Source organism: Hyperolius riggenbachi, chromosome 2, assembly GCF_040937935.1.
Source record: "Hyperolius riggenbachi isolate aHypRig1 chromosome 2, aHypRig1.pri, whole genome shotgun sequence".
Taxonomy (NCBI): domain Eukaryota; kingdom Metazoa; phylum Chordata; class Amphibia; order Anura; family Hyperoliidae; genus Hyperolius; species Hyperolius riggenbachi.
This window is the reverse complement of record NC_090647.1, coordinates 4,129,422-4,145,046: the sequence shown is the minus strand read 5'-3', so window position 1 is coordinate 4,145,046 and position 15,625 is coordinate 4,129,422. Positions and strand designations below refer to the sequence as shown.

Below are 15,625 nucleotides of genomic sequence, written 5' to 3'. Positions count from 1 at the left end.
ACTAGGTTATCTGGATGATGGAACTAAACTATAGCTTCACACTCTACACTGCTGCTAGAAGACTCCAATTGTGTTTGCACCAAGCAGTTTGCGGCTTAGGAGGCTCCAACTATAGCTCTACCCACCAGCAAATAGTCATAGGAGACACCAAAAATGGCCACACTCTACTTTCTACTTAAAAAGGATACACCACCTATAAATCCATCACCAAGCCACCAGCACAGGAGGTACTCTCAATGACTCAACAGTTTGGTGAGTGGGGCTTCAACTGGCATTTGCCATGGCACTACTCAACTACAAAGAGGAATCACCAGTCAAGGTTCCCACGCACTATTCTTCCTCAGCCAGGTATTAGCCACGCCCACCTGTCCCTTCCTCCACCCATCCTGGCAGTGTATGGACCGGACCTTGGCTGAGTGTTCACTGAGGACTTACCTGGGCAACAAAATGCATGAGGTTCATCCCGGGCTTATTTGCTTTGGTGTCTGCCAGTTTCAGAAGAGATCCCATCCGAAACCCCATCGCACTTCCGGCATAACCGCCCTGAGAACAGAAGAGAGTCACATGACTGAGCAGCACCATAAAGTGAGGGGTGGAGCACCCATAGGGCCAGACCTACAGGGGGAGCAGCGAGCACCCATAGGGCCAGACCTACAGGGGGAGCAGAGAGCACCCATAGGGCCAGACCTACAGGGGGAGCAGAGAGCACCCATAGGGCCAGACCTACAGGGGGAGCAGAGAGCACCCATAGGGCCAGACCTACAGGGGGAGCAGAGAGCACCCATAGGGCCAGACCTACAGGGGGAGCAGAGAGCACCCATAGGGCCAGACCTACAGGGGGAGCAGAGAGCACCCATAGGGCCAGACCTACAGGGGGAGCAGAGAGCACCCATAGGGCCAGACCTACAGGGGGAGCAGAGAGCACCCATAGGGCCAGACCTACAGGGGGAGCAGAGAGCACCCATAGGGCCAGACCTACAGGGGGAGCAGAGAGCACCCATAGGGCCAGACCTACAGGGGGAGCAGAGAGCACCCATAGGGCCAGACCTACAGGGGGAGCAGAGAGCACCCATAGGGCCAGACCTACAGGGGGAGCAGAGAGCACCCATAGGGCCAGACCTACAGGGGGAGCAGAGAGCACCCATAGGGCCAGACCTACAGGGGGAGCAGAGAGCACCCATAGGGCCAGACCTACAGGGGGAGCAGAGAGCACCCATAGGGCCAGACCTACAGGGGGAGCAGAGAGCACCCATAGGGCCAGACCTACAGGGGGAGCAGAGAGCACCCATAGGGCCAGACCTACAGGGGGAGCAGAGAGCACCCATAGGGCCAGACCTACAGGGGGAGCAGAGAGCACCCATAGGGCCAGACCTACAGGGGGAGCAGAGAGCACCCATAGGGCCAGACCTACAGGGGGAGCAGAGAGCACCCATAGGGCCAGACCTACAGGGGGAGCAGAGAGCACCCATAGGGCCAGACCTACAGGCGGAGCAGGGAGCACCTATAGGGCCAGACCTACAGGCGGAGCAGCGAGCACCTATAGTGCCAGACCTACAGGGGGAGCAGCGAGCACCTATAGAGCCCCACAGGCAGAGCAGCGAGCTCCTATAGGGCCAGACCTACAGGTGGAGCAGCGAGCACCTATAGGACCAGACATACAGGCGGAGCAGGGAGCACCTATAGGACCAGACATACAGGCGGAGCAGGGAGCACCTATAGGGCCAGACATACAGGCAGAGCAGCGAGCACCTATAGAGCCAGACCTACAGGCGGAGCAATGAGCACCTATAGTGCCAGACCTACAGGGGGAGCAGCGAGCACCTATAGAGCCAGACCTACAGGCGGAGCAATGAGCACCTATAGAGCCAGACCTACAGGGGGAGCAGCGAGCACCTATAGGACCAGACCTACAGGGGGAGCAGAGAGCACCCATAGGGCCAGACCCTCAGGGGGAGCAGTGAGCACCCATAGGGCCAGACCCTCAGGGGGAGCAGTGAGCACCTATAGGGCCAGACCTACAGGGGGAGCAGTGAGCACCTATAGGGCCAGACCTACAGGCGGAGCAGCGAGCACCTATAGGGCCAGACCTACAGGAGGAGCAGCGAGCACCTATAGGGCCAGACCTACAGGAGGAGCAGTGAGCACCCATAGGGCCAGACCTACAGGCGGAGCAGCGAGCTCCTACAGAGCCAGACCTACAGGGGGAGCAGTGAGCACCCATAGGGCCAGACCTACAGGGGGAGCAGTGAGCACCCATAGGGCCAGACCTACAGGCGGAGCAGGGAGCACCCATAGGGCCAGACCTACAGGCGGAGCAGCGAGCTCCTACAGAGCCAGACCTACAGTGGGAGCAGCGAGCACCTATAGAGCCAGACCTAAAGGCGGAGCAGTGAGCACCTATAGGACCAGACCTACAGGCGGAGCAGGGAGCACCTATAGAGCCAGACCTACAGGGGGAGCAGCGAGCACCTATAGAGCCAGACCTACAGGGGGAGCAGCGAGCACCTATAGAGCCAGACCTACAGGGGGAGCAGCAAGCACCTATAGAGCCAGACCTACAGGCGGAGCAGGGAGCACCTATAGAGCCAGACCTACAGGCGGAGCAGCGAGCACCTATAGAGCCAGACCTACAGGAGGAGCAGCGAGCACCCATAGGGCCAGACCTACAGGGGGAGCAGCGAGCACCTATAGGACCAGACATACAGGCGGAGCAGGGAGCACCTATAGGGCCAGACATACAGGCGGAGCAGCGAGCTCCTACAGAGCCAGACCTACAGGGGGAGCAGGGAGCACCTATAGAGCCAGAGATACAGGCGGAGCAGCGAACTCCTATAGGGCCAGAGATACAGGCGGAGCAGCGAACTCCTATAGGGCCAGACCTACAGGTGGAGCAGCGAGCACCTATAGGGCCAGACCTACAGGCGGAGCAGCGAGCACCTATAGAGCCCCACAGGCAGAGCAGCGAGCTCCTATAGGGCCAGACATACAGGCGGAGCAGTGAGCACCTATAGGGCCAGACCTACAGGGGGAGCAGCGAGCACCCATAGGGCCAGACCCTCAGGGGGAGCAGTGAGCACCTATAGGGCCAGACCTACAGGGGGAGCAGGGAGCACCTATAGGGCCAGACATACAGGAGGAGCAGTAAGCACCTATAGGGCCAGACATACAGGAGGAGCAGTAAGCACCTATAGGGCCAGACCTACAGGCGGAGCAGCGAGCACCTATAGGGCCAGACCTACAGGAGGAGCAGCGAGCACCTATAGGGCCAGACCTACAGGAGGAGCAGCGAGCACCTATAGGGCCAGACCTACAGGGGGAGCAGTGAGCACCCATAGGGCCAGACCTACAGGCGGAGCAGGGAGCACCCATAGGGCCAGACATACAGGGGGAGCAGTGAGCACCTATAGGGCCAGACCTACAGGCGGAGCAGGGAGCACCCATAGGGCCAGACCTACAGGGGGAGCAGCAAGCTCCTACAGAGCCAGACCTACAGGGGGAGCAGTGAGCACCTATAGGGCCAGACCTACAGGGGGAGCAGTGAGCACCTATAGGGCCAGACATACAGGAGGAGCAGTGAGCACCTATAGGGCCAGACCTACAGGCGGAGCAGCGAGCACCTATAGAGCCCCACAGGCAGAGCAGCGAGCTCCTATAGGGCCAGACATACAGGGGGAGCAGCGAGCACCTATAGGGCCAGACATACAGGCGGAGCAGTGAGCACCTATAGGGCCAGACCTACAGGGGGAGCAGAGAGCACCCATAGGGCCAGACCTACAGGGGGAGCAGCGAGCACCCATAGGGCCAGACATACAGGCGGAGCAGCGAGCACCTATAGGGCCAGACATACAGGGGGAGCAGAGAGCACCCATAGGGCCAGACCTACAGGCGGAGCAGGGAGCACCCATAGGGCCAGACCTACAGGCGGAGCAGGGAGCACCTATAGGGCCAGACCTACAGGCGGAGCAGGGAGCACCCATAGGGCCAGACCTACAGGCGGAGCAGCGAGCTCCTACAGAGCCAGACCTACAGGGGGAGCAGTGAGCACCCATAGGGCCAGACCTACAGGGGGAGCAGTGAGCACCCATAGGGCCAGACCTACAGGGGGAGCAGGGAGCACTCATAGGGCCAGACCTACAGGGGGAGCAGCGAGCACCTATAGAGCCAGACCTACAGGCGGAGCAGGGAGCACCTATAGAGCCAGACCTACAGGTGGAGCAATGAGCACCTATAGAGCCAGACCTACAGGTGGAGCAATGAGCACCTATAGAGCCAGACCTACAGGAGGAGCAGCGAGCACCCATAGGGCCAGACCTACAGGGGGAGCAGCGAGCACCTATAGGACCAGACATACAGGCGGAGCAGGGAGCACCTATAGGGCCAGACATACAGGCGGAGCAGCGAGCTCCTACAGAGCCAGACCTACAGGGGGAGCAGCGAACTCCTACAGAGCCAGACCTACAGGGGGAGCAGCGAACTCCTATAGGGCCAGACCTACAGGGGGAGCAGCGAGCACCTATAGGGCCAGACATACAGGAGGAGCAGTGAGCACCTATAGGGCCAGACCTACAGGCGGAGCAGCGAGCACCTATAGGGCCAGACCTACAGGCGGAGCAGCGAGCACCTATAGGGCCAGACCTACAGGCGGAGCAGCGAGCACCTATAGGGCCCCACAGGCAGAGCAGCGAGCTCCTATAGGGCCAGACATACAGGGGGAGCAGCGAGCACCTATAGGGCCAGACATACAGGCGGAGCAGTGAGCACCTATAGAGCCAGACCTACAGGGGGAGCAGCGAGCACCTATAGGGCCAGACATACAGGCGGAGCAGTGAGCACCTATAGAGCCAGACCTACAGGCGGAGCAGGGAGCACCTATAGGGCCAGACCCTCAGGGGGAGCAGTGAGCACCTATAGAGCCAGACCTACAGGCGGAGCAGAGAGCACCCATAGGGCCAGACCTACAGGCGGAGCAGGGAGCACCTATAGAGCCAGACAGGCGGAGCAGTGAGCACCTATAGGGCCAGACCTACAGGCGGAGCAGGGAGCACCTATAGGGCCAGACCTACAGGCGGAGCAGTGAGCACCTATAGGGCCAGACCTACAGGGGGAGCAGCGAGCACCTATAGAGCCAGACCTACAGGGGGAGCAGCGAGCACCTATAGGGCCAGACCCTCAGGGGGAGCAGTGAGCACCTATAGGGCCAGACACAGGGGGGGGGGGAGCAGTGAGCTCCTACAGAGCCAGACCTACAGAGGGAGCAGCGAGCACCTATAGAGCCAGACCTACAGGGGGAGCAGCGAGCACCTATAGGGCCAGACCCTCAGGGGGAGCAGTGAGCACCTATAGTGCCAGACCTACAGGGGGAGCAGAGAGCACCCATAGGGCCAGACCTACAGGGGGAGCAGAGAGCACCTATAGAGCCAGACCTACAGGGGGAGCAGCGAGCACCTATAGGGCCAGACATACAGGCGGAGCAGTGAGCACCTATAGAGCCAGACCTACAGGCGGAGCAGAGAGCACCCATAGTGCCAGACCTACAGGCGGAGCAGTGAGCACCTATAGGGCCAGACCTACAGGCGGAGCAGTGAGCACCTATAGGGCCAGACCTACAGGCGGAGCAGGGAGCACCTATAGGGCCAGACCTACAGGCGGAGCAGCGAGCACCTATAGGGCCAGACCTACAGGCGGAGCAGTGAGCACCTATAGGGCCAGACCTACAGGGGGAGCAGCGAGCACCTATAGGACCAGACCTACAGGAGGAGCAGCTTGCACCTATAGGACCAGACATACAGGCGGAGCAGGGAGCACCTATAGGGCCAGACCTACAGGGGGAGCAGAGAGCACCTATAGGGCCAGACCTACAGGCGGAGCAGGGAGCACCTATAGGGCCAGACATACAGGCAGAGCAGCAAGCACCTATAGGGCCAGACCTACAGGAGGAGCAATAAGCACCTATAGTGCCAGACCTACAGGGGGAGCAGTGAGCACCTATAGGGCCAGACCTACAGGGGGAGCAGCGAGCACCCATAGGGCCAGACCTACAGGGGGAGCAGTGAGCACCTATAGGGCCAGACATACAGGCGGAGCAGCAAGCACCTATAGAGCCAGACCTACAGGCGGAGCAGGGAGCACCTATAGGGCCAGACCTACAGGGGGAGCAGCGAGCACCCATAGGGCCAGACCCTCAGGGGGAGCAGTGAGCACCTATAGGGCCAGACATACAGGCGGAGCAGCAAGCACCTATAGAGCCAGACCTACAGGCGGAGCAATGAGCACCTATAGGGCCAGACACAGGGGGGGGGGAGCAGTGAGCTCCTACAGAGCCAGACCTACAGAGGGAGCAGCGAGCACCTATAGAGCCAGACCTACAGGCGGAGCAGGGAGCACCTATAGGGCCAGACCTACAGGCGGAGCAGGGAGCACCTATAGGGCCAGACCTACAGAGGGAGCAGCGAGCACCTATAGAGCCAGACCTACAGGCGGAGCAGGGAGCACCTATAGGGCCAGACCTACAGGGGGTGCAGGGAGCACCTATAGGGCCAGACATACAGGCAGAGCAGCGAGCACCTATAGGGCCAGACACAGGGGGGGGGGAGCAGCGAGCTCCTACAGAGCCAGACCTACAGAGGGAGCAGCGAGCACCTATAGAGCCAGACCTACAGGGGGAGCAGGGAGCACCTATAGGGCCAGACCTACAGGGGGTGCAGGGAGCACCTATAGGACCAGACATACAGGCGGAGCAGTGAGCACCTATAGGGCCAGACCTACAGGAGGAGCAGCGAGCTCCTACAGAGCCAGACCTACAGGGGGAGCAGAGAGCACCCATAGGGCCAGACCTACAGGCGGAGCAGGGAGCACCCATAGGGCCAGACCTACAGGAGGAGCAGCTTGCACCTATAGGACCAGACATACAGGCGGAGCAGGGAGCACCTATAGGGCCAGACCTACAGGGGGAGCAGAGAGCACCTATAGGGCCAGACCTACAGGCGGAGCAGGGAGCACCTATAGGGCCAGACATACAGGCAGAGCAGCAAGCACCTATAGGGCCAGACCTACAGGAGGAGCAATAAGCACCTATAGTGCCAGACCTACAGGGGGAGCAGCGAGCACCTATAGAGCCAGGACCTACAGGCGGAGCAATGAGCACCCATAGGGCCAGACCTACAGGGGGAGCAGTGAGCACCTATAGGGCCAGACCTACAGGGGGAGCAGCGAGCACCCATAGGGCCAGACCTACAGGGGGAGCAGTGAGCACCTATAGGGCCAGACATACAGGCGGAGCAGCAAGCACCTATAGAGCCAGACCTACAGGCGGAGCAGGGAGCACCTATAGGGCCAGACCTACAGGGGGAGCAGCGAGCACCCATAGGGCCAGACCCTCAGGGGGAGCAGTGAGCACCTATAGGGCCAGACATACAGGCGGAGCAGCAAGCACCTATAGAGCCAGACCTACAGGCGGAGCAATGAGCACCTATAGGGCCAGACACAGGGGGGGGGAGCAGTGAGCTCCTACAGAGCCAGACCTACAGAGGGAGCAGCGAGCACCTATAGAGCCAGACCTACAGGCGGAGCAGGGAGCACCTATAGGGCCAGACCTACAGGCGGAGCAGGGAGCACCTATAGGGCCAGACCTACAGAGGGAGCAGCGAGCACCTATAGAGCCAGACCTACAGGCGGAGCAGGGAGCACCTATAGGGCCAGACCTACAGGGGGTGCAGGGAGCACCTATAGGGCCAGACATACAGGCAGAGCAGCAAGCACCTATAGGGCCAGACACAGGGGGGGGGGAGCAGCGAGCTCCTACAGAGCCAGACCTACAGAGGGAGCAGCGAGCACCTATAGAGCCAGACCTACAGGGGGAGCAGGGAGCACCTATAGGGCCAGACCTACAGGCAGAGCAGCAAGCACCTATAGGGCCAGACACAGGGGGGGGGGGAGCAGCGAGCTCCTACAGAGCCAGACCTACAGAGGGAGCAGCGAGCACCCATAGGGTCAGACATACAGGAGGAGTATTGTTGCACATTATACTCACTCTGTACACACACGGAGCACATCTGCACCAGTGGCACTAGCATTATGTGCTATGGCTGCACAGAGCATCCTGTATCTAATGACAGCCCAGCACCCAATCTTCCCAATACCCTCTTTTCCCCAGAGTGCCCCCTAGTGGAGAGGTTTGGATGGACTTACAGCATTCATGTAGTTCCCGGCCTTCAGCACCAGGTGGATGATCATGTGGAGCTCCTCACACTGCAGCAACTCTGCAAAAACAAGAGAGAGACAGTCAGTGGTGCAGCCCTGGAGACACCAGACAGTCAGTGGTCCAGCCCAGCCCTGGAGACACAAGGCAGTCAGTGGTCCAGCCCAGCCCTGGAGACACCAGACAGTGGTCCAGCCCAGCCCTGGAGACACAAGGCAGTCAGTGGCATCACCCAGCCCTGGAGACACAAACATGGCGTTTGGCAGCAGCTGAGATATCTGGAGAAGCATGGCTCCGCTCATCCCCGCCCTGCCGCCACCATGGCTGCTCTGAGCCACAATTCACCGTATGACCTGCGGTTTAGAAGTACTATCCGCACACTCCAATGGGTGACATCCAAACAGTTTTATTGAACAAGAAGACAAATTAAACAGCCTTTAATAGACTCATTTGGAGTCACCTATTGGAGCGTGCGGATACTTCTACACCAAGCTGCAGTTGTTACCAGATTCCGGCACCTCACGATGAGGAGAGAGAAGGGGTACATTGTTCTCCTCCCCATCTGCCCTACATTCAGCCAGTGGGTCACAATGCACCCAGACTCCGCCTTTCATACCTCCCCATCTGCCCTACATTCCAGCCAGTGGGGTACAATGCACCCAGACTCCGCCTTTCATACCTCCCCATCTGCCCTACATTCCAGCCAGTGGGGTACAATGCACCCAGACTCCGCCTTTCATACCTCCCCATCTGCCCTACATTCAGCCAGTGGGGTACAATGCATCCAGACTCCGCCTTTCATACCTCCCCATCTGCCCTACATTCCAGCCAGTGGGGTACAATGCATCCAGACTCCGCCTTTCATACCTCCCCATCTGCCCTACATTCAGCCAGTGGGGTACAATGCACCCAGACTCCGCCTTTCATACCTCCCCATCTGCCCTACATTCAGCCAGTGGGGTACAATGCACCCAGACTCCGCCTTTCATACCTCCCCATCTGCCCTACATTCCAGCCAGTGGGGTACAATGCACCCAGACTCCGCCTTTCATACCTCCCCATCTGCCCTACATTCAGCCAGTGGGGTACAAGGCACCCAGACTCCGCCTTTCATACCTCCCCATCTGCCCTACATTCAGCCAGTGGGTCACAATGCACCCAGACTCCGCCTTTCATACCTCCCCATCTGCCCTACATTCAGCCAGTGGGGTACAATGCACCCAGACTCCGCCTTTCATACCTCCCCATCTGCCCTACATTCAGCCAGTGGGTCACAATGCACCCAGACTCCGCCTTTCATACCTCCCCATCTGCCCTACATTCCAGCCAGTGGGTCACAATGCACCCAGACTCCGCCTTTCATACATGGCATTTGCATGGCCTCTACAGAAACAGAGTAAAGCTATGTAGCTAATCCTGTTCCCGAGAAGTCTCACTTCTTATATTTCCACTTTTTGTCCATTTCCTCTAAGCTGCTCTCTGCACCCTGAGAGGAGTATACAAGCCTAGATTCATACGATAATGTGGCTCATTAGGTCACGTTCAGCTGGCCAGTCAGGACCTTTGTTCAGGCCTCGTACTAACGTTAGAGAAATCTCAGCAGCAGCGATTGTTCTGCACCATCTAACATGTGTAGCTGCCCCAGAACACCCGGCAGATCCGGACTGGGAAACGCACACTCCTTTCTTGTCTCAGGACATTCACTGCCCATCATCCCTCTCCCCCCTTCTCCATAGAACATTACAGATTATAGCCAAGCAGCGTGTCTGTACAACACGCGTTCCCTGACATGTCACCCCAACGATCATTAAGGGAGATATTAACTGAACACCTGACACCTCTACTAGCAAATCAGAAGAGATATACTGTAGAATCCCTGTATAGTCCAAGGGACCAGGAAAAGCAGTTTACATGATCAGAATCGGTCATACATTGTACATTTATACAGACATTTGCTGGGACGGGAGGACAGAATTTACTAGATCAGAGTTTAATATAATGATATTCTATAGGTGTCATCTGCCAGTAGGTGGCAGCCATGAGATGGGGCGGCTGTGCGGATTCTGAGGACTTGGGACCATCAGTGACTAAAGAATTCTCAACTCATTAAAATAATTCCAGCTGAAGTATCTTTAAGCTGCAGCAGACTAGAGCCAGAAATCAGTTTAGGGGCAGAGGCGTAGCTATGGGTGGACAACGGGGGCACATGTCCCTGGGTGCAGCTCTGTAAGGGGGCGCAGAGCATGGCCACCGCACCCCCGAGTGTGAGGCAGCTCGCTGGCTGCCCAAAGTTCCCCTGCTCCTCTCCCTGCCTCTGCAGAGGAGTGCAGAAGCGTTAGCAGCAGCAGAACTATAGGGGGCACATCTGGCTATCTAAACAGCATTTGTACATTTGGCTGCACCCTTGACCACATCACCATTCTGATGCGTGGCCACGCCCAATTTGTCCATGGGGGGCAAAAACTGTCTGTCCCTGGACACTGAGAAGCCTAGCTACACCTCTGTTTGGGGGGGGATGCCAGTCCTGGTAACTGGGGGCGCCTACTCACCTGTGGCTGCCTCGGTCTGGATTTCTACAGATTGTTTCAGTGAGTTGAGCTGTGGGAAGAATTCCTCCTTCAGGATCATCACCTGCAGGCGCTGCGGATAGCTAGAATGGAGAGAAGAAGACAATGAGCAGAGAGGACCACCATCCACTAGAGGTCTCTAAGCAGACAAGCTATACCTCCCAACTTTGAGATAAGAGGGACACTGAAGTCCCGCCTCTGCCACACCCCTCATCACTCCCCCAACAAGCCCCTAGTCGCGCATACCGTAAAGATTTCATAAGAAAAAGAGGTTTTGTAATTCAGACCAAACAGGTCCTTTCGATCCTGGCTCATTGTCCTTCATATTAACATTTGAATATAAGAAATATATCAATTTATACAAATCAGCCGATTTCAGTGCACGGCTCTGAGAGCCGAATGCCGAAACTGGACGCCGTCCTAGCAGCAACGCTATGATACACACCCCACGTAGCGGTAATTCGGGGCTCTGAGATGGTGGGTAGCTGGTAAATCTTTGCCAGCAGCCTGGACCAGTTCTAGACTTTTTGCTGCAAACTTGTGAGGATAAATAGCCCGGCGACCATATGGGCTGAAAAGCTACCACCACCTGCACTCTGGCCACGGTGCGCAGTAGTCCAGCACGGCCGTCACTACACAGAGCTGTTTGCGGTGCGTTACACAGTGAGTTTGGTGTGTCAGTGTGAAGCAGAACTCTAATTACACTCCCTGATTGATGTATACACATGCAAGATGTTTGAAAGCACTTTATGCCTCCAATTTAGGAATAGAATTTATTTCTGCCCTTTAGGAATTATAACCCTACTATGCTTCAAATACGTAAATTTCCCCGGGACTTTTGGCCATGTATCCCACTCCACCATGCCCCCCTCCAGGTGTTACACCCCTTGAAACAACTTTTTCATCACTTTTGTGGCCAGAAAGAAACCATTTCCCAGCTGGCCCCACCGTAACCCATGATAATCTATACATTTCTATATTTGTACTATTCCTGGTGTTACCAGGATACCAGGTCCTTCAAATTCGCAGAGTGTGTTGGACTTCGTGACACTGGTCCTGAGAGATTTTCAACCATCTGGATCTTCCAGAACCAATACTACAAAGGGAGGAAGTAACAAACTTGTCTCCCATGGTCCTCATGTGTGGTATCAAATGAATTGTACAATTATCCTGGGTGCGAATATGCATTCTGTTTCTTGATGTGACCGATGGGCACGGAGAAAGCAGGCAAAACAGGATTTGGGCCAAAATCTCTCCCTGTCTAATGGGGCACTGCCCCTATTCAAATTGCACAAGGCTGGACTTTTACGTGTCATGACCCCTCCCATCTACAGTAAGGATTAAAACTCTAATGACACAAGGGTCCAAAGTCCTCCATCTAAAATCTGATGTCTCGTTAACATCAACCAGCAGCCAGCTGGACACTGGCAAATCACTTGGATTATTTCACACAAAAGGGCCTCTATGGCAATCGGCCATCTTGGACTTCCTCCAAAGAGTTGCGATTGCCGCATGGACTACCAATAACGGAATTTGAACTGAACATTAAGACATTCTGTTACTTTTCCTCTCTACTCTCTATCAAACCAATCTGTTGTACCGGACAGGTATATCTATCTGTGGGTTAAAGTAAGCTGTGTGTATGTAGTTTAGAATAAAACTAATGATTTTTATCGTTCAGTCTTGTGCCTTTTCTGGTCATCTGATTGCTGCTACAACGAATCTGCCCTCTGAAGAGTCAGTCATACTACCGCATTGTTTATTATTTGCTTATAAATTGTTGATTTGCTAGCTAGGTTGTAAATAACTAACTTTCTTCCTTCTAGGATTAGCTAGTACCAGATTTCCTATAAGAAAATCGATAACTTTAGTTTATTGATTGGACATAAAATCGAGATTGCATCATATATGGACCCAGTCACTTTCTTTAACGTTACATTGCTCACAGTCTTTAAGCCTTCGGAAGTGACTATTCCCCAAACGGTGACTGGAGTGTGTCGGACATGATTGGGCTGGCTGCCATATTATGATAGTGTGGGGGTCTCTTCGCCCTAGCAAATTGGAGAGTGGTGGCAGTGAAATTACCTAATTTCCAGCATGAAATCAATATTTTTATTTTATTGATTGTACATGTATGGGCAATTCCAACCACTCTTAACCGTTTACTACACACACAGTGAATCTGCCTCTAGAAGTCTCTAATGCATGAGACCTGCATGGCAACTGTGGCCTAATAATACGGGATTGGTGGATGTTTGTCCCATTACATATTGTCGGCAGCTGTGTGACCAATCTTTATTGTCAGTCGGTTCACCATACTATGGGTAAATAACCCCTTGTATCCCCGCTGCACACCTGCGCCAATTAAGCCTCATTTGAATCACGGGTAATCACTCGGGACAGCAACCCTAGCCAGAAATAGCCCCTGTACGTTTTAAAAAATTCACCTGCCCATTGAAGTCTATGGCGGTTCGCGCAAACTTGAATTTTGCAGAAGTTTGCAAACCCAAAATCTGATGGTCGGGCCATCTCTACTTCCAGATAGGTGGGTTAACCTCCTTGGCGTTTTTTTTTTTTTTTTTTTTTTTTTTTAAACACGCAGCCAGCACTTTGCTGTGTGTTTAGGACGATCGCCGCCGCTACACCACGTTACAGACCCCATGCGCAGCCTGGCCAATCAGTGCCAGGCAGCGCTGAGGGGTGGATCGGGACTCCCGATGACGTCATCATGATAGTCGCCGACGGGGGAAGCCCTAAAGGAAATCCCGTTCAGAACGGGATTTCCTTATGAGCATCCGTGCCGGCAGCGATCGGAGAGGTGGGAGGGACGCTGCAGGGAGGGGGGGAAATCATGTAGCTAGCGCTAGGCTGGCTACATAAAAAAAAAATAAAAAAAAAATACTGCTGCGCCGCTACCCTGGCGCATTTAATAGAATGCCAGGGTGGTTAATCAATACTAAGGCCTAGTGCGCACCAGAGCGGTTCGGCTGCGGTTTGCGATCCGCTTGCGGGTGCGGATCCGCTAGGGTAATGTATTTCAATGGGGTGGTGCACACCAGAGCGGGAGGTGTTTTGCAGAAACGCATACTCCCGGGCTGCTGCAGATTTTGGATTGCGGAGGCGTTTCTGCCTCCAATGTAAAGTATAGGAAAACTGCAAACTGCTCTGAAAAACAGCACTTCAGAGCGGTTTGCCAAGCGTTGTTACAGTAGCTGTTCAGTAACAATACATGAAATCTACTACACCAAAAACCACTAAACGCTAGGTGAAATGCTACAGAAAAATAAGAAAAAGCGTTTCAAAATCTGCTAGCATTTTGCGGATCTGCTAGCGGTTTTTGCTGTGCACCAGGCCTTAGAGGTGAAAACCACAATTGAAAACGCTTTTCATTCTGCAGGATGCATGGTCTCAGCTACAATCTGACTCTTTCGGTCAGAAGCAGTGGCGTAGCAATAGAGGGTGCAGAGGTAGCGACCGCATCGGGGCCCTTGGGCCAGAGGGACCCCATAGGGTCCACCCTCTATCACAGTATTAGCTCTCTATTGATCCTGTGTTGGTAATAATCCCTTCTATAGATGTTTTGAATAGTAGTTATTAACATGCTGTTCCCCTCCCCTTCTTGCACCTCTGACACTGTTGTAGCCATTGGCAGGTTTTGGTGCGCTGTATCAATTGTTATTTATAGAGTGCTTGTGGGGCCCCATGTAAAACTTGCACCGGGGCCCACAGCTCCTTAGCTACACCACTGGTCAGGAGTGCTGTGGTGAAGATACCCCGATAGGCAAAACCACTCCGTATGTTCTCACTGAGTTCACCAGAGTGTTGCAGCCTCCAGAAGTGTTGTAGAGTCAAGTTCCTCACCTGGGAACCTCCACCAGCAAAACCATGAAGAGCTCAGGATCAGACAATCGACTTCGATCTCCTTTAAATGCCCGGAGTCTCTTCACCTGGAGAGGATAGATGTGAGAAGGTCTTATAGTTTTCATACAAGACATAATAAAATGTAGCAGTAACCCACAGACGGGCCTCACCTCATCCTTCTCTGGAAGAAGCCTCTGCAGCTCCGTCAGCTTCTCAGCACCAAAATTGGATCCGACCCCTCGCTTTATATCCTCCACCATTACGTGAACTGGCCTACAGAGGGCGCCAGGAGATCAAGTCACAGAGAAGGTAAATGTACATTCCTTATGGTGAAATGCCAACATTGTCAGACAATGATAGTGGATGACTCAAACATGCTCACATCAAAGAAAACAAGCTACTACCTTAGTCAAATATGAAACCTGTGCATTTACAACATAAACCAATGTTTCAAGGCCAGTGAGGGGATCTCCAAGTGACCTCAACTTTCTTTTCACTTCTTTTACTAAATGTTTATTAAGCATATGAAAGTAAGTGGCTGGATAGTGTAATGGTTAAGGGCTCTGCCTCTGACACAGGAGACCAGAGTTCAAATCTCAGCTCTGTCTGTTCAGTAAGCCAGCACCTATTCAGTAGGAGACCTTAGGCAAGTCTTCCCAACACTGCTACTGCCTATAGAGCACGTCCTAGTGGCTGCAGCTCTGGCGCTTTGAGTCCACCAGCAGATAAGCGCTATATAAGTGTTCATCTTTGTCTTTAAAGGATACCCCAACTGAAATGTGACATAATGAGACAGACATGTATATGTACAGTGCCTAGCACACAGATAACTATGCTGTGTTCCTTTTTTCTTTCTCTGCCTGAAAGAGTTAAATATCAGGTATGTAAGTGGCAGACTCAGTCCTGACTCAGACAGGAAGTGACTACAGTGTGACTCTCACTGATAAGAAATTCCAACTATAAAACACTTTGCTAGCAGAAAATGGCTTCTGAGAGCAAG

The 15,625-nt window shown here is 54.6% G+C and overlaps 1 protein-coding gene across 1 annotated transcript in view; it reads right to left on the bottom strand.

Annotated features, from left to right (window-relative positions):
* Positions 1-15,625, bottom strand: part of LOC137545339 (FH2 domain-containing protein 1-like) — a 93,772-nt gene that overhangs the window by 15,470 nt on the left and 62,677 nt on the right. The window contains exons 4-8 of the mRNA XM_068266462.1: positions 14,796-14,898; positions 14,626-14,711; positions 10,747-10,847; positions 8,188-8,258; positions 436-543 (exon numbers count right to left, since the gene is read on the bottom strand). Coding sequence (XP_068122563.1) covers positions 436-543; positions 8,188-8,258; positions 10,747-10,847; positions 14,626-14,711; positions 14,796-14,898 — 469 coding nt within the window. The remainder of the gene's footprint in view (positions 1-435; positions 544-8,187; positions 8,259-10,746; positions 10,848-14,625; positions 14,712-14,795; positions 14,899-15,625) is intronic.